Source organism: Canis lupus, chromosome 16 (assembly GCF_011100685.1).
Source record: "Canis lupus familiaris isolate Mischka breed German Shepherd chromosome 16, alternate assembly UU_Cfam_GSD_1.0, whole genome shotgun sequence".
In the NCBI taxonomy this organism is placed as follows: domain Eukaryota; kingdom Metazoa; phylum Chordata; class Mammalia; order Carnivora; family Canidae; genus Canis; species Canis lupus.
In genome coordinates, this window is record NC_049237.1 from 7,865,074 (window position 1) to 7,883,291 (window position 18,218).

The following is an 18,218-nucleotide window of genomic DNA, read 5'->3' on the forward strand; positions in this document are numbered from 1 at the left end:
TTTTAAGATGTTATTTATTTACTCATGAGAGACACAGAGAGAGGCAAAGACACAGGCAGAGGGAGAAGTAGGCTCCATGCAGGGAGCCCGACGTGGGACTCGATCCAGGGTCTCCAGGATCACCCCTGGGCCAAAGGCGGGGCTAAACCGCTGAACCACCTGGGCTGCCCAGAAAAGAATATTGATCTTTATACAGGAGGCCAGCAACCTGGGAGAAGGCAGACTCTTGTCCTAAGACCAACTCCGAGGCTTCTGTGGGGCCAAGGATTTTTTAAAGGGGTTCAGGGTGGTTAATCAGTAAAGGGAGTGCCATGGTCCATAACATTTCTTGTACTGTGCAGACTTAATGGTGCCAGCTACAGAGGTTTTCACAGCACACAGAGGCTGTGCAAGGGAGTCTGGCTCCTTAGTGTGGGGCACTGAGGTTGCCGGCACGTGCAAAGGGTCTGGTTTCTGTTTCCAGACATGCAGAAGGGCTCTATTCTTTTCTAGGAAAGAATGCATGATCTTAAGATTTAAAAAAGAAAAAAAAAAAAAAAAGGTTTCATTAATCAATCACATGGGCTAGGGGTGGTTGCTAAAGCTTCAAGACTATTAGGTTGGCCAGAAAGACAGAAGCAGCTTCAAGAGTAGCCACTTGGGGCACCTGGGCGGCTCAGGGGTTGAGCGTCTGCTCTATAGGAGGGAAGAGAGTGTCAATAGGATGCCCTCCAGGTATAGGGCTGGCTGCTCATGTGCCCTATTTCCAGGGTACATGTTACAGTCTTTATGAAAAGCCTCGAAGAACGCTCAGAAAATAGTGTTCCCAGCCCAACTCTCAGTCGATAAATGCTTCGTACAAGGCCCAGGCGGTGTGGCCTGCCTGACAGCCGGTTTAGCACGGAGGGAAATACAGGAATTCTACGATCTGCGGCGGAGTCAGACAAATACCCCATCCCTCCTCCCTGAAGAAGCTTCCGGGCCAGCGGGGAGACCCGCAGGCAGCCCAAATCTACCCTAATCCTGCGAAAGGGAGTCGAGAATGGCCTTCTACAGATGGTACTAACGGTCCACTAGAGGAGGAGCGGGAAGGGGAACGGGAGGGCAACGGCCTCCCCGATGGGCCGCAAGACCCTTCGGCCCCAAGTCAGGCAGTGTCCCCGGGGCGCGTCGAGGCCTCAGCTGGATGCAAAGGGAAAGAAAACAGGAAGAAAGGAGGAACGGGGGGGGGGTGTCTTCCTCCTTCACTACGTGGCACGCGCATAACCACTGTGGAAGGCAGCACCGTAGGCATTTCCCAACAAAATACATTCAGCAAACCCTGCAAGACGTTCCCGTAGGGCGACGATCTCCGTAAACCACCTCCGCGCTCCGCCTACGCGGCGCACGCCCCTCACTGCGCAGGCGCCAGGGATGACCTCTGAGGCCTCCGAGCGAGAGCGCTAGTAGTTCCGGGTTCCCCCGCGCTCCGCTCTAGCCGCAAGCTTCCGCTTCTCCGCTGCTCTCGGTGGTAGGCTCCCTCCCGCGGGAGCGTGGAGCCGGGCCGGGGGGCGGGCCTTCCGGGAGAGGGGCGCGTGCGCGTGGGAGAGGAAGGTCGCGAGTAGGTAAGGGTGTCCGAGAGCTTGGGGGTGACGGGGGTGACGGGGGTGGGGGGTCTGCCATGAGAGACGGGCGGTCGTTGGGGAGGTCCTGCAAGGGTCTCCGACCGTCTAGAGTCCCCAAGAATAAGAAGAGGCGAGTTCGTCATCAACCAGCTCGGAGGTTTCACACCACCCTGCAAGCAGGGTGACCCTTTCCTGCGTAAATTGGGGACTTTACCGAACGCAGGACGCTAGCGTAGCTTCCTCCCCGGCGCAGTTCCTCTCTCCTGGTTAGGAAGCGTGCACGGCTCGGTTCCTCAGCTCATCACACGGCATTTCTGCACCGTAGCTGGGGGAGAGGAGATGCAAATTAATTTTGTTGCCAGTTGGAAAAAAAAATATTTGCGGGTGCCTGGCTGGCTCGATGGGTAAAGCGTGCGACTCGACCTCGGGGCCTTCGAGCCCCACCTTGGGTGCAGAGATCATAAAAAATAAATAAATATAATGCCGTACCGAGGCGAGCGCCGGCTGACTTGACACCTGCTTCCAGCACAGGCAAGCGGGATCCGGTCAGTTGCAGGGGATCGGAGGCGTTGTCGTCGGACTGAGTCCAGCGGGCAGAGGTTCAGAGCCGTTCACGTCCCTACGACCCAGTGGATCGATTAGTACCAGACTTTAAGAATAATACAACATCACGTTTAGGTTGTTTTTCTGTGAGCTACGTGTGCAGAAGGTGTGGGTTCCCCGAGGCCTGAGGAGTAGGAGCGCACCCACCATGCACCTGAGTTTTGAGGTCAGCGTCCACGCAGGGAGGCGTCTACTTGTTCTCAGGTCGGAGGTGAGGAAGCCCATGTAAAGGACCGTCACTGCTGCAAACACGACGTCGCCATCTAAGCGCAAGAGTCCAGAGCTGGTGCTTTCCGCTAACCAGTGGTTTTCTGAGAAACTGGAGAAAGCTCTCCCCCCGCATAATTTGCGCACACACACACACACACACAGGCACGCTTCGTACCGTTTTAAAAAGTTGCAAGGGATTCGCCGCGCTCAGGGATACCCAGGTTAGGAACTCCAGCTCTTCAGCTGCCCTTTTCAAAGGAAAAAGGCAAAACTAATCCAGAGCCAAAACTTGAACTTTCAAATGCACCAAATCTATCCTAAAAATCAAAGAAACTTACCCTTTTATGCCAAAGTAAAAAAAAAAAAAAAAAAATGCATTTTCTTGTGTGGGCTTAACATGTCTTTCTCCAGCCCAGCACATTTGAAAATACATGTGTGTGTGTGTGTGTTTTATTTATTTTTGCTTAGCATTTCCCACTCCAGTTAATTTTTCTTTATTCTGTTTTCTTAAGATCACATTTAAGGAAAAATGACGTTTTTAAGTGACTGTCTTGTACAATGAAAATTCACTGATGTAAATTATTTGCCTTTAATGTCTTGAACATAATCATTCTTTTATTTTAAAGATAAAATTGGAAGATTGTGTAAGGATGCACACTGGGTCCTGAAAAATCCTAAGTAAGGCTCTCTCCCCAATTAAAAAAAAGAATTTAAGATAGTAAAAAGTGACCATCTGATAGTCTTAGGACCAGTATTTACGGACAACAGAACTGTTTAGCTGTTTTAGTCTGTGTTAAAAGAAAAGCATACGAAGCTCCTATGCCTTTCTTCGTCAGAGATATATGTCTGGTCTGTGGAAGGAGACTACAAAGTCTCCTTTGTAATTGTTATAATCATTTTCAATTTTCTTCTGTTTGGCAAATGGATCTTTATTACTAGTAAGGGATTCAGGTTTGAAGAGGCTTATTTCCTTTCTCCATCATAAAAGTTTTAGGACTTGGATTTTGTGGTATAACCACGTCCCAGTGGATTCTAATGAGACCTCATTACTTCTCAATGTCCCAGTAATTTGCTACATTGCAAAGTGGGCCTGCACAGAAGTTAACATCCTGTGGTGGTTTCAGTGACCACTTACTTTCCCAAGGAGTCCCTTCCTCTTTGCTGTCTGTCAAGTTACCAAGCTGCTGGTCCCCTCCCTTGTGTTTCTCTGGCTGTCAGTTTTTATAAGTAAAGATGTCATTCCAGGGATTTAGAGGTTTAGCTGCAGGAGTGTGTTTCTCCTGATGAGATTAGATGAAGACAAGGAATAGGGGGCACCTGGGTGGCTCAGTGAGTTAAGTGTCTGACTTCGGCTCAGGGTCACGATCCCAGGGTCCTGGGATTGAGCTGCACATGGGGCTCCCTGCTCAGTGGGGGGCCTGCTTCTCCCTCTGCCCCTGCTCATGCTCTCTCTCTCAAATAAATAAAAATCTTTTTAAAGATGTATTTTTAAAAAATAAATAAGGAAAAGGAATAAATAACTGTGCCCGACTAGATCCTATGAACCCCAAACTTAAAAACATGTTTAGGTTTTTTTCTTAAGTTACCCTTTACGGAGTGCGACGGCTTTAACTTATCCCTCTTATTTCTAACTTATTTCCACAAGCTTTGTTTCCCAAAAAGGAAAGTCAGATTTAGAAAACCACTAACTTTAACCCAGCCAATAAATGGCAGAGCCAGGATGCAAACCCAGGCCTCAGGACTCCATGCTGCCTCTTCATTTAAAAATATAAGGTGAAGGAATTCCGAACACATAAGTGAGAACACTGCAACAAAACAATAGTTCCTGACCACCAAATAACTGATTGTGAAAAACTGTGCACTTGAAACAGAAATCTATTTAAATGCCATTATAGCAATTAAGCAAAAACAAAGCAAAGTTGACTAAGAAACCATTATTTTTAGTTTTGTTTTTTTAATCTCATGTTTGAAAAAAGATAACTTTCACTGAAGGGAGAGAAAAAGTAAAGCATGCAAAGACACTGTAGCCTCTAAAGGCAAATCTGCAAGGCACTGATTTGTTACTATTTCCTATTTATACATTAAACTGTTAATGCCCTTTTTTTCTCATTGATGAAACTATAACCCTACCCCTAAGGAGGCAGCCCAGCCCACTCCTGCCCACACAATGGAGCTAGAGTTGAGAAGGAAGTGAATCTGAGAATGGGAGTGCTGAAAGGAAAAGGAGGAAGCAAGGCTTGCAGGTGATCTCCAGTTTGGAGGGACAGGGAAGAGACCCTGGATCCGACAGTTTTCCCATTGCTGGCCTTCAGATGGCACTATTGGCTCATTTGGTTGGTGTTCAGATTGTTAAATGGTTTGAGATTGACATTCTGCGATTAGTTGGAGGTCAGCCTCTGTTCTTTCAATGCATCTAGAAATAGACATGAAAAATTCCTTAATTTAAACACAGGTTTTGGGTTTGTTTGTTGTTTTTTTTTTTCCTTACAAGAGTTATTTTGAAATTTACTTGGCCTCATTCTTGTTTGGGTTTTAAGATTTTGTTGTTGTTGTTGTTAATAGTAAACTCTGCGCCCAACATGGGGCTTGAACTCATGACCCCAAGATCAAGAATCACGTGCTTTACTGACCGAGTCAGCCGGGTGCCCTAGAGGGTCGGTTTTTTTGTTTTTCAGTTTTTTTGTTTGTTTTTGTATATTTCTCCCATTGTTCTTTCAAGATAGGTCTATGCCTTTTTTTCTGTTTATCAGTTCCTTTTCATCCCCACAGAACTGCCCCCAAAGATGGTCTCTCATCTCAAAGGTTCTCATCTCACTACAAAATTTCACATAAATTAGCATATCCTGCCAGAGGTGACCTCTACATCTGGTCTGGAATGGAATGAGACAGTTATTTCACCAACAGCATTCCTGATTTTCATGTATCGCCCATATAATTTTTTATATATATTAGCTGTAATTTCTGCATATGACATATTATTCTTGTACTTATTTCAACATTCTGTGCCTCTAAAGAAAAAGTTACTGTTTTTAGCTAATGACTTAGCTAGTATGCATTAAGACAATATAGAAGATGGAAGATAACCTTATAACCTATAAGTCCTTCTATTCAGGAATAAAATGAATCTTAAAGAGCTGCTGAGCTATCTCTGTTTTGTTTTTCCCAAACGGCTCTCAGTCTCTAGGCAGAATTCAATCCAGCAACCTAGAGGCTAAATGACCTCATAACTCATTAGCAGTTCTCAGAGCCATCTGGAGCCCTCCAGGAGAACAGTGTTCAAAGGGCTGATAATAAAGACAACAGGATAATTATTTCTCTGCCATGATTAAACCTTTAGATGGCAAGCAGTCAGCATTTTTATTCTACAGATTGCTGAGATGGGTGTTTTCTAAAGGTATAATAATGCTGTGGTTGGATAACTCATTTGCCCATCCTCATCTAGCCTACAAATGGGTAAACTGACTATCAGTAAATAATAGAATGGTTCGCTGTAAAAAGGGCAGCACAGCAAGGCAATAGGATGGGAACATCAAATGTAAAAATTAGAAATGGAAAGCATGTAAAGGAAACAACCATTTGGACTGTGGATATTTCTCCATTCCAAGGCATGCCCTGCCCGTCACAAGACTGATTCACATGTGGCTGGCTGTTTTTATTTCTAAAGTGTTCATTAGATAATCTTGGAATTTCATATACTAACCTGTTTATCTTCTCATTTCCTGTAGGGCCTCTTGCTGCTCAGAAAATGTCTTCCCTTTCAGAATATGCCTTGCGCATGACTCGTCTGAGTGCCCGGCTGTTTGGTGAAATTGCCAGGCCTACTGACTCCAAATCAATGAAAGTGGTGAAACTGTTTAGTGAGCAGCCTTTGGCCAAGAGGAAGGAGACTTATGACTGGTATCCAAATCACAACACTTATTTTGCACTCATGGGGACACTACGTTTCCTTGGCCTCTATAGGTAATGGCAAAGAACACAAATAGTAACCTGTAAGAGATTTTTTCCAGTAGATTAGAGAAGGAAAAAGCCTTTTTTATCCTTACAGTTTTGTGGTTCTTATATTCAAGCCCAGTTGGTTCAGGTTCAAAGGCACAGTTTTGAGGGGGAAAGGCTTTTAAAATACTCATAATGGACACACTGAAACAAAAAAGGAAACTTGTACTTAGTGGAAGACATATTTTAATTATGTCTAAAACTGGACTAACATTGACTAGAGACTGAGCTACAGATATGTTTATTTATTTATTAATTTAAAGGCACTCTAAAGGGATGCAGAGGAAAACCTGGACCCCACCCATCCCTGCTTTGTCCCCACAGGCTGCCAGAGCAGCAGGTCCTCATTGGTCAGATGAGGAGAGTCCCTGCCCCAAAGCCAATCTCCTTCCTAGTCGGTTTCTGGGAGACTCCTTTCTCTCCTAATGGCAGTTTTGTTGGAGTTCCTATTTCCTTCTACCTTTTTCTGGCATTTAGTATGTACCCTTTCTGATATATTAACTTAGTCTAAACGAGTTGTAGTTCAGCTTTAATAGTAATACGAGCGGGCACCAGAGTAGCTCAGTCAATTGAGTACCAGGCTCGACCTCAGCTCAGGTCTTGACCTCAGGCTCCTGAGTTCAAGCCCTGCCTTGGGTTCCACACTGGGTGTGGTGCCTACTTAAAAGAAAAAATTAAAAAGAGTAATACATAGATCACATAGGTTCTTCACACCATGTGATATGTTTGTGTATGTATAGGAAATGGTGCTCAGGACTACTGCTCTAGAAAGAAAAAGATCAAATACCTACACGGTCATTTTCTTTAAAAGAAGTCTTAATTACCATAGTAATACATGCCCATCATAAAAGAATTCAAACTGCGTAATAGTGTAAAGTTAAAATAAATCTACTTTTTGGGGTGCCTGGCTGGCTAAGTCGGTAGAGCTTATGACTCTTGATCTCAGGGTTATCAGTTTGAGCCCCACATTGGATGTAGAGGTTACTTAAAAATAAAAGACCACTGGGTGGTGGCTCAGTGGTTGAGAGGCATAATCCTGGAGTGTCAGGATCAAGTCCTACATCAGGCTCCCTGCATGGAGCCTGCTTCTCTCTCTGCTTGTGTCTCTGCCCCTCTCTGTGTCTCTAATGAATAAGTAAATAAAATCTTTTAAAAAATAGAAATCGGGATCCCTGGGTGGCGCAGCGGTTTAGTGCCTGCCTTTGGCCCAGGGCACGATCCTGGAGACCCGGGATCGAATCCCACGTCGGGCTCCTGGTGCATGGAGCCTGCTTCTCCCTCTGCCTGTGTCTCTGCCTCTCTCTCTCTCTCTCACTGTGTGCCTATCATAAATAAAAAAAAAAAATTGAAAAAAAAAAAGACTCAGGTTAAAATAAAAATAAAATGTTTAAAAATAAAATAAAATAAAAAATAGAAATCTACTTTTTGAGAAAATGTAACATGTTTGAATTGGACTTGTCTTAGATTTATTATTTTTTTAAATTTATTTATGATAGTTACAGAGAGAGAGAGAGGCAGAGACACAGGCAGAGGGAGAAGCAGGCTCCATGCACCGGGAGCCCAATGTGGGATTCGATCCTGGGTCTCCAGGATCGCGCCCTGGGCCAAAGGCAGGCGCCAAACCGCTGCGCCACCCAGGGGTCCCTGAATTGGACTTGTCTTAGGACAGCAATACCAAAGTTAATTTGGGACTATTCACTGTAGTATAATAAAATTGATAGTTCATTCCATGTAGCTAAAAATTGGTACTTTCATCTATCCAATGGATATATATTTATATTTAAAGATTTTATTTATGTGACAGAACATGCACTAACTAGCAGGGGGAGGGGCCGGGAGAGGGAAAGGGGGAAACACAGGCTCCCTACTAAACAGGGAGCCCAATGTGGGGCTCCATCCCAGGACCCTGAGATCATGACCTGAGCTGAAGGCAGACACTTAAAACTGAGCCACCCAGGTGCCCTTCTGTGGATATATTTTTAAGATATATTTCTTAAGTACCTTCTGTGTATGGACACTTATCTGAGCACTAGGGGAACAGTTGAGCAAAATAGAATAGATTTTTTTTTTTTGAAGATTTTATTTATTCATGGGAGACAGAGAGAGAGAGGCAGGCAGAGACACAGGCAGAGGGAGAGGCAGGCTCCATGCAGGGAGCCTGACGTGGGACTCAATCCCGGGTCTCCAGGACCAGGCCCTGGGCTGAAGGCGGCACTAAACCGCTGAGCCACCCGGGCTGCCCTAGAATAGATCTTCTTAATATAATCGAGATTAGAATCCATGACATATTTTGAATTTCTGGAATTGCTCTGGGGCTTTCTCACTATTAGTCTGGGCTCAGAAAATAAATTAATTTTATTATGATCCAGAATAAAATATCACTAGAAAGCAGATCTCCTGAGTAGAAATTATAACCCATAACAAAATCACATTCAGCTATTTTAATTTACCGGTTTGGTGCCACTCTCCATTTGTTTGAAAGATAAAACCTTGACTATCTTTGGGGATGGGGTAGCATTTAGTTTTCCATGGAAAAGCACAATTATTTTCATGTATTTAGTCACTAGTTACGGTAAATGGTGCCTCTAATGGAAGGCCTCCTGTGGCATCAGGCAGGATGAAACTAGACAGTCTTTAGTAGAGAAAATATTACTCTCAGACCTGCAAATAAGGGAGGGAGGCACAGGTTCTCCTGAACACTCAGTCACACAGGTGGTTGGGTTTTATCATCACAAAGACAAAGACTCCTAGCTTTGGAGCTGTCCCCCTGGTTGAGGGTTGATGGGAATGGAGGAGGGGGGTGAAGAAGAGAACAAACATAGTGGAGGAATAAATGATGGATATGCCATGAAGCTGAGTGTGCTGTGGGGAAAAAATAGGAAAGCCATCTGAGCAGGATGAAGAATACTCCCAGGGCACATGGTGGGTGGGAAGAGGATGGGTCACAGTATTGACCAGGACAGTCAAGGTCAGCCTCTTTCAGAAGGTGAGGTCTAAGCAGAGGCTTGAAGGTGGTGAGTGAGACAGGTGGGATCTGGGGAAGAACTGTTTAGGCAGAGGCAAGAGCAGAGCAAAGGCCCTGAGGTGGGAGTTCTGACGTCTTCAGGACTAGCATAGGCGGCAAAGAGAGTGGTAGGGCCACAGGCAGATCGTGAAAGGCTCTGAGGGCCATGACAAGGTCTTGGCTCTGGGTGAAATGGGGGAACCGTCTGTGGGCCTGTGAGCAGAGGGGTGATGTGATCTCACTTATAATTTAGAAGCATTACTCTGGCTGCTCTGTTGAGAATGGATGATTTGGGGGCAATCATAGCTAATTCCAAAGAGGTCAGCTGTATCCATCATGTTCATGGAATGAACAGTGTACCCTACAAAACCAGTCTGTTTTAAAACTACCTAAGGAGTTAACAGTTGGGCCCAGCACATCCCCTCTTATTTAATTTGTATGCCATTACTATCCACACTTGACAGGTGAGGAAACTAAGATACAGAGAGGGCAGGTCACATATCCAAGGACACACAGCCACTCAATGGGAGATGGAGCTGTGATTTGAACCCAGGTTGAAATGGGCTCCAGACCTTACATATTTAAATGCTACACTGTTTTAGGTATTTAATCTTAGGCAGTCTTCAGCTTACCCCCATCCGGATGTTCAGACAGGGCATCTCTAGAGCACCTGTCTTTTGATTTGGCTTCCTTCCGAGCCTTTCCCCAGCAGCCTTTTTGTGTGGATTGTCCACAGCCATGAAGGCAGCTTCCTTCAGACCTCTTCCCCCTTGTGGTAGATGCAAATTCCTGGGGCTCTCAGGGTCTCTGTGTAGCTGTTGAAGCTGAGATCCACTTTCTGCTTCCCTATGTTCAGTCTTAACCATTCTAGGGAAATTTGGGGTGATTAACGTTGTGTCATAGTTGCATAGACTCACATGGGCTGGCCTGGGAATGTCAGTTGCTTGTGAGGCATTGTTTCTAGGAGGGGACACTGTGATTTGGAAATGAACTTTTAGAACACAGCCCCTGTGTATGCTGGGGACTCCTTGTCCTTTCTGTTCCCCAGGCTGAGCCTGCAGAAGTCAAGGCCCAGTAACCAGAACAGCTAAAGGGAACCATGCTAGACGGGTCTGCTTTTCCCATCAGGTAGATATACTAGCTGATTATTTTCCCTTCTCCACTCAGAGATGAGCATCAGGACTTCAAGGATGAGCAGCTGCGTCTCAAGAAGCTTCGTGGCAAAGGAAAACCTAGGAAAGGAGAAGGGAAAAGAGCCACAAAAAAGAAATAGTGCTGGTCCATCAGAAGAGAAAAGTTCTTCCTCAGCAGCTGACCACAGAAGAAGGTGTATTTATCTTTCTACTTGCTGGAGGAGTGTGAGCTTCCAAGACTGAAGAGTATTTGAAGGAACACGATCATTTCTGTGTTGAAGTCCAATTCAGTCGAGTTGTAACTGGTTCCTTGGACACTTTCTAATTCTGCAAACTTATTCTGGCTTTGGTTTTATACTGTGAGGTTTACCTCTTTCTCTGGAGAAATGAATGCATAGGTGGTTGAAGACAGACTCATATGGGGTGGGAATGGAAGGTTGGGATCATGGGAGGAGACTCGTTAAATGAGCATCGTTTCATCTCCCCAGGATCCCATTACACCAGCCCTTACCTCTGCCATCCCTCTGGCCCTTCAACCACTGTCTCTACCACCAAGCTCACAAAGTTTCTGAACCATCCACATCTCCTTAGAGAGTAGTATCTACTGAGCTAGATTTGGGGGAAAGGCTGTACCTGCTAAGAGAGTACTGAGTGTACACTACCTGCTGTACATAAGGTACTGGGGCCCTAGTAATACCATGGTTAGCAAGAGAAAACAGTCCCTACTTCATGGAACTTTGAGGCTTGTGTGAAAGATTAATATCATTACATAAATAAAATTGTTTAAATGCTACAGAGGATCCCTAGGTGGCTCAGCAGTTTAGCACCTGCCTTCGGCCCAGGGTGTCATCCTGGAGTCCCAGGATCAAGTCCCACATCAGGCTCCCTGCATGGAGCCTCTTCTCCCTCTGCCTGTGTCTCTGCCTCTCTGTCTCTCATGAATAAATAAATAAAATCTTTAAAAAAAAATGCTACAAAGGAAAAATCTAGACTTTTGTGAGAGCATGGACCAAGCGATGGCTCAATCCAGAGATAGCAAGAAGCCCAAACCTGGGAAGTTTAAGGAAGGCCTCCCTAAAGAGATGGTGTTTAAGCTGAGCTCTTAAGGATGAATGAGACAAGAGGGGGTGCCTGCCTGGCTCAGTAGTAGAACATGTGACTCTTGATCTCCAGGTTGTGAGTTCAAGCCCAACTTTGAGTATAGGGCTTACACACACACACACACACACACACAAAATTACTGGAGTGCCTAGCTGGTCTAGTCAGAGGAGCATACAAATCTTGGTCTCAGGGTTGAGTTCAAGCCCCATACTGGGTATAGAAATTAATAATGGGGCAGCCCAGGTGGCTCAGCAGTTTAGCGCCGCCTTCAGTCCAGGGCATGATCCTGGAGACCCAGGATCGAGTCCCATGTCGGGCTTCCTGCATGGAGCCTGCTTCTCCCTCTGCCTGTGTCTCTGCCTCCCTCTCTCTCTCTGTGTCTCTCATGAATAAATAAAATCTTTAAAAAGGAAAAAAAAGACATTAAAAATCTTAAATAATTTTTAAAAAATTTTAAAGATAAAAATGATGGGAAAAGTGCACAAGAAAGCATCCTGTTCAAGGAACTGAAACAGAGCACTGACTACGGGTTTCACCCAGAAACAGGCCAGACCCTGAAGGATTTTGCAAGTTCTTTTTTTTTTTTTTAATGTTATTTATTCATGAGATATAAAGGCAGAGACACAGGCAGAGAGAGAAGCAGGCTCCATGAAGGGAGCCCAATGTGGGACTCGATCCTGGGACTCCAGGATCATGCCCTGGGCCAAAGGCAAACGCTCAACTGCTGAGCTACCCAGGTGTCCCTCTTTTTTTTTTTTTTTTTTTAAGATTTTATTATTTGAGAGAAAGAGTGCAGTCATGCATATAATGCAAGTGGCGAAAAGAGCTGAGGGAGAGGGATAAACAGTCTCTGTTCTGAGCACATAGCCTGATGGGCATGATGCAGGACTTGATCCCATGACCCTGAGATCATGACCTGAGCTGATATCAAGAGTTAGATGCTGGGACGCCTGGGTGGCTCAGTGGATGAGCGTCTGCCTTTGGCCCAGGGCGTGATCCTGGAAACCCAGGATCGAGTCCCATGTCTGGCTCCCAGCATGGAGCCTGCTTCTCCCTCTGCCTGTGTCTCTGCCTGTCTCTCTGTGTGTCTCTCATGAATAAATAAATAAAATCTTAAAAAAAAAAAAAAAAAGTTAGATGCTAACTGACTAAGCCACCCAGGGCCCCTCAGGGCTTTGCAAGTTCTGTGAAAAAGCCTGGACTTAACCAACTTGGCCAGTGTGTGAGGTGTTACTCCTTTGAGAGAGACTTTTGTATACACAAAAATAGCTCCTCAATTAACTGTATTCTAACAGTTTCCAATGAGGTTGTGAGGGCTTCTCTGATTTTTTGTTGTTGTTGTTTGTTTCAAGTTCCAAAGATCTAGCCCCGTCTAGTACATTTTTTATTTTAAAGTACTTTTCTGTGATGGGATGAGCACTAGGTGTTATAGTATATGTTGGCAAATTGAACTTCAAAAAAAAAAAACTTTTCTGTTGTATAATTTACCATCTTAAGCACTTTTAAGCAAATAGTACAGTAGTGTTAACCACATGCACGTTGTCCTGCTAAAGTACTTTTTAACCCTGTTTCTGCCTCTCAGGAAAAGAGCAAAGTGCACAGGCAAGAGGACAAACAGCTACTGAAGCTATGATTTTCTCTTCCTGTAACATTAGAAGTACAGGCAATAATTGCCCTGCCAATAATTCCTGAATTAGTAAGAGTCCCATTATATATGTTTTGATAAATTATTATTTTTAAAGATACATGCTGCAGATGGTATGGCTAGGGCCCATATTATTGTCTTAAAAACTACTTAAAATTGGGTACTTTGTGTCTGACCGACATAACTTCAGCAGGGGACCGAGGATCCATCCGGTCACTGAGAACTTTTTCCTGAGCACTTTCCATGTGCCTGCCACATGCTAGTTCTAGAGGACACAGACAAGTAGACTTGTCCTAAGATTGTGTGAAGGACAGTTGTGTGTTTTAAGGCATTGGCAAGATCCCAGGGATTTGCTCACAAAAGTGCACACTTTGTTATTCTTGGCCAGTGCAGCTGAGCCAGGTGGGTGGAAGATTAACCCAGGACGTCCTGCTGAGAAAGGCTCTCGGCCTGAGCACAGTGTAGAACAACCCAGTGGATGTTTTGAGTTATACCATCTCCAACTTGTGGAGAAGGCTTGAATGGAAGGAGCTTGGAAGAATTGGAAGAATATTTTAAAGGGAAACTGAATCAGACACCAATAGATGACCTGAGTCAGAAAACAAGCAAAGAATCTGTGTGTTAGTTTGCTGCCGGCCCCTGAATGCACAGGGAACCTTAGCACTGATCGATAGGGAAGTCTGTAGACAACTTCACAGTAGATTAGTACGCCACTGCTGAAAATCAGAAACTATAACTAAAATTTATTTGTATATAAGGTGTGCCCTGAAACCCATCTGACACAGCAAATGCTACCTCACTTAAAATAGCCTGTACTGAACGTGGTGGACCAGATGGAACACAGAGGATCAGAAAGAGGAGGTAAGTCTTTTTTTTTTTTTTAATTTTTATTTATTTATGATAGTCACAGAGAGAGAGAGAGAGAGAGAGGCAGGCTCCATGCACCAGGAGCCCAACATGGGACTCAATCCCGGGTCTCCAGGATCACGCCCTGGGCCAAAGGCAGGCGCTAAACCACTGCGCCACCCAGGGATCCCAGGAGGTAAGTCTTGATGCCATAAAAGTAACATGTTTCAGGACACTGACCTTTAAGATGAGGACTGAGTGCAATCAGAAAAAATACACCTTTCACTGCAGGTGTAGGCTAGCCAGATGTTTAACTGGATTTTTCTGGTCAAGACCAAAACTATTTGTGTTTTCCCTCGAATGTTTGCTGTTTGGTGTGCATGAAGGATTTTGCCCTTGATTTCAATGTAGCCCTGGTAAAACAGACTGGGTTTGCAATTCCAAGGTCACAGGTTGAGATGTAGTTCTCCTCACTGGCCTTGTGACCTTCAGCTACATAACCTTCACTGCATCTCCTTCTGTCTCTGTAAAATCATAGTAATGCTTCACTAGATTCACGAAATATTAAGATTTGTGAAAAGTATCATGGGAATAGTAAAAGAGCAACCAAGTAAGAGTTAGCATGTCTTCCCAGTAGATTCTTCTGAGGTACTGTTGACAAATACATGCAAAAAATATAAAATTCTCTGCATCTACAAGCAACACGACAGGTTCAGAAAGCAGTATATGGGAGAGGCATTTTATTATTTACATAATCATGAGTTCCAGAAACTCACTTTTTAAAAAGCATCATATAGGGAAGCCTGGGTGGCTCAGTGGTTGAGCACCTGACTTCAGCCCATGGCGTAATCCTAGAGTCCTGGGATTGAGTCCCACATCGGGCTCCCTGCAGGGAACCTGCTTCTCTCTCTGCCTGTGTCTCTCATGAATGAATAAATTTTTTAAAGTCTTTAAAAAAAAGCATCATATATATGTGTGTGTGTGTGTGTGTGTATACAAATACATATAAGCATATAAACATAATGCTTTTACTTGTAAAGCACCTTCTGAAAAAGGATAAGTTGAGAATTGAACATTCCACCCTCTTCACCCTTTCCTTTTTTCTTCACACATTTCCCCCAAAGCTTCTAAGTGCCTAATTTTAGAGATTTAGAGGCAGGAACAAACTTCAAAGGAAATAGATCGAGGGAAATGTCTTTTAAACTGCCAACTCCATCTTCATAGTCCTTTTTCTTAACTACTCATTTATAAGTTCAAAAGAAAGCATTTCTTAAAAAAAAAAAGATGGAATCAATAAAACAAACAGTAAAACATAAGAAGACTTAGTAAAAAGGAAATAAACAGTAAAGCCCAAGGTATTAAGAACTAGAAAACCAGTAAAACATTTATGCTGAACTTAGAACTGAAATTTTTTTTGTTTTGTTTTGTTTTTAATTTTTATTTATTTATGATAGGCACACAGTGAGAGAGAGAGGCAGAGACACAGGCAGAGGGAGAAGCAGGCTCCATGCAGGGAGCCCAATGTGGGACTTGATCCCGGGTCTCCAGGATCACACCCAGGCTGAAGGTGGCGCTAAACCTCTGAGCCACCGGGGCTGCCCAGAACTGAAATGTTTTTTAAGTGACAGCAAGACAACAAGAGAGGAGGATCGTGAAACTGGGGGGAAGACTGGCCACAGAAACTATCCAGATGCAGTTTTTTAACTTAAATGGAGGTCTGGTAATATTATAAGTTCACGTTAAAGTAGACAACAGAACTAAACCAATGTAGATCCTAAGACCTTTCTCATTCTACTTACATGCGTTTTCTTTTTCTTTTTTTAAAAGATTTTATTTATTTATTCATGAGAGACAGAGAGAGAGGCAGAGGGAGAAGCAGGCTCCGTGCAGGGAGCCTGACGTAGGACTGAATCCCAGGTCTCCAGGATCACGCCCTGGGCTGAAGGCGGCGCTAAACCGCTGAGCCACCCGGGCTGCCCTACATGTGTTTTCTGAGACAGGATAGATTCATTGATGGAGAGTTTTCTATGTCTATTACAGGAGCTCCTTATTGACCATCTAAATTGGTGGTTAGTCCAAAATATCTTCCTAAAAGAGCCACAAAACTAACCGACCTATGGCATGTAGCATAAAAAGAACATTCTCAACAAACTGAAAGTCTTAGGACACAGGCCAAATCTAAAAGTCTGAGTATATCTAGTATGAGAACAGACCAGTGCATTAAACACCAAACAAATTAAATATAAGGGCAGCCCGAGTGGCTTAGCGGTTTAACGCCACCTTTGGCCTAGGGAGTGATCCTGGAGACCCGGGATCGAGTCCCACGTCGGGCTCCCTTCGTGGAGCCTGCTTCATAGACTTCTCTGCCTGTGTCTCTGCCTCTCTCTTTCTCTCTCTGTGTCTCTCATGAATAAATAAATAATATTTTTTAAAAAATTAAATATAAATGTTTAATAAAGTTGTAGAGATCAATGCAATGGAATCACCAAGAATGACCTCACAAGCAGTGAAAACAATGAATGCAAGTAATGTCAGCATTTTTGGAGCACTAACACATGCCCAGCATTGCACTTTGTAGGCCTCATGTAACTTCTGTATGGTAAGTATCCCATTTTACAGTTGAGAAAACTGAGGCTTAGGTCTTCTGCCCAGGATAATGCAGGTCTAAAGTGTAAGACTGAAGTTGTTTTTTTTTTTTTTTTTTTAATTTATGATAGTTACAGAGAGAGAGAGAGGCAGAGACACAAGCAGGCTCCATGCACCGGGAGCCCGACGTGGGATTCGATCCCGGGTCTCCGGGATCACACCCTGGGCCAAAGGCAGGCGCCAAACCGCTGCGCCACCCAGGGATCCCAAGACTGAAGTTTAAATCGGAGTCACTTGACTTCAAAGCCTGTACCACCAATCACCACACTGGTACAGGTGGGATCCTCACAAGCAGAGAGGGTTACAGCAAATTGCATGTGCAAAGACCCACAAACTGTAGAACTCTGGTTGACAAGAGCTATAATGAGCACGGCCTTGCCACTTCAGAGCCATAACCTAATGAACCCTAAAGTTCCCAGTGTCCTTTTATGACCTGGCAGTGTAGCAGTGATCTTTCGGAGTCTGAAGATGATTATGACAATGCCATTTCCCCAGTGTTTTCCCATTTGCTAGGAACTGTGTGTAAGTCTGTAAGTTATACCACTTAATTCTTACAACAGCTCTGTGAACTGAGTATTCTCTTCCCCATTCAATAGGTGAACTGAAGTTTACAGCTGTGCTTCCCAGCTGTGGCCATGCATTAGAATCCACTGGGGGAGGTTAGAACTCTTGCTGGGTTCTGCTCCAGACCAACCCGAGTTGGGGCAGGGAGAGAAGTTACTTAAGCATTGTTTTTATTCTTGTTTTTAAGTAGGCTCCATGCCCAGCATGGAGCCCAACTCGAAGTCTGAACCCAGAACCCTGAAATCAAGACCTGTGCTGAGATCAAGAGTCGATGCTTAACAGACTGAGCCACCCAGGCACCCCAAGTATTGATATTTTTGAAAAGGTCCTCGGGTAGCTCTTTATGCAGCCGAAGTTAAGAATCACTGGCTTAGAGGTACCTGGGTGGCTCAGCTGGCTAAGCATCTACCTTCAGTTCAGGTCATGATCTCTGGGTCTTGGGATCGAGCCCCATGTCAGGCTCCCTGTTCAGCAGGGGAATCTCCCTCTCTCCTTCTTCCTCTGTCCCTCCCTGCCACTTGTGCATGCATGCGCTCTCTCTCAAGTAAAATTAAAAAATCTTTTTAAAAATAAAATAAAATAGAATCACTGGCTTAAAACAGGATGGAACCAGCCTGGTGACCTGCTGACTGGGGCAACTGGTCTGACAGGTGGCAAATCCTGAAGGAGTAGGAAGGGCTAGGTCCTTCTGGGACTCTAGCCACTTAACTAAGTCAGCCAGGGAGCACCAAGGTGGCTGGTGGGCAGAGCACAGATAGAGGCAAGGCCTCAGAGTGCAAATCCCACACAGGATGCAGGAAAACAGCAGCAAGGTGACCCCCTGACAGAGAAGGACGGGCAGCAGCCACCAGTGTGATGAGGGGGCTCCAAGGAGCAGGAGCCTATGAAAG

General features: G+C 44.6%; 1 protein-coding gene and 2 long non-coding RNA genes across 7 annotated transcripts in view; 1 reads left to right on the forward strand and 2 right to left on the reverse strand.

Moving 5' to 3' along the window:
• LOC111090230 overlaps positions 1-3,804 on the reverse strand; it is a 28,683-nt gene extending 24,879 nt beyond the window's left edge. The window contains exons 1-4 of the long non-coding RNA XR_005371238.1: positions 2,572-3,804; positions 2,341-2,449; positions 2,073-2,202; positions 1,300-1,908 (exon numbers count right to left, since the gene is read on the reverse strand). This is a non-coding gene — a long non-coding RNA (uncharacterized LOC111090230). The remainder of the gene's footprint in view (positions 1-1,299; positions 1,909-2,072; positions 2,203-2,340; positions 2,450-2,571) is intronic.
• MRPS33 (mitochondrial ribosomal protein S33) lies at positions 1,440-11,326 on the forward strand. Of its 2 annotated transcripts, XM_038559384.1 has the most exons (4): positions 1,515-1,583; positions 2,110-2,397; positions 6,122-6,356; positions 10,561-11,326. In XM_038559384.1, the coding sequence occupies exons 3-4, from the start codon at positions 6,142-6,144 to the stop codon at positions 10,664-10,666; spliced, it is 321 nt and encodes a 106-aa protein (XP_038415312.1). In that variant the 5' UTR covers positions 1,515-1,583; positions 2,110-2,397; positions 6,122-6,141; the 3' UTR covers positions 10,667-11,326. The 2 variants fall into 2 exon arrangements, with proteins under 2 accessions (XP_038415311.1, XP_038415312.1); XM_038559383.1 differs by lacking the exon at positions 2,110-2,397 and having other exon boundaries at positions 1,440-1,583.
• LOC111090231 overlaps positions 4,203-18,218 on the reverse strand; it is a 59,876-nt gene continuing 45,860 nt past the window's right edge. For 2 of the 4 annotated variants that reach the window (XR_005371234.1, XR_005371236.1), the window contains exons 5-6: positions 6,097-6,383; positions 4,203-4,809 (exon numbers count right to left, since the gene is read on the reverse strand). This is a non-coding gene — a long non-coding RNA (uncharacterized LOC111090231). The remainder of the gene's footprint in view (positions 4,810-6,096; positions 6,384-18,218) is intronic. The other 2 variants (XR_005371237.1, XR_005371235.1) reach the window with 1 other exon arrangement.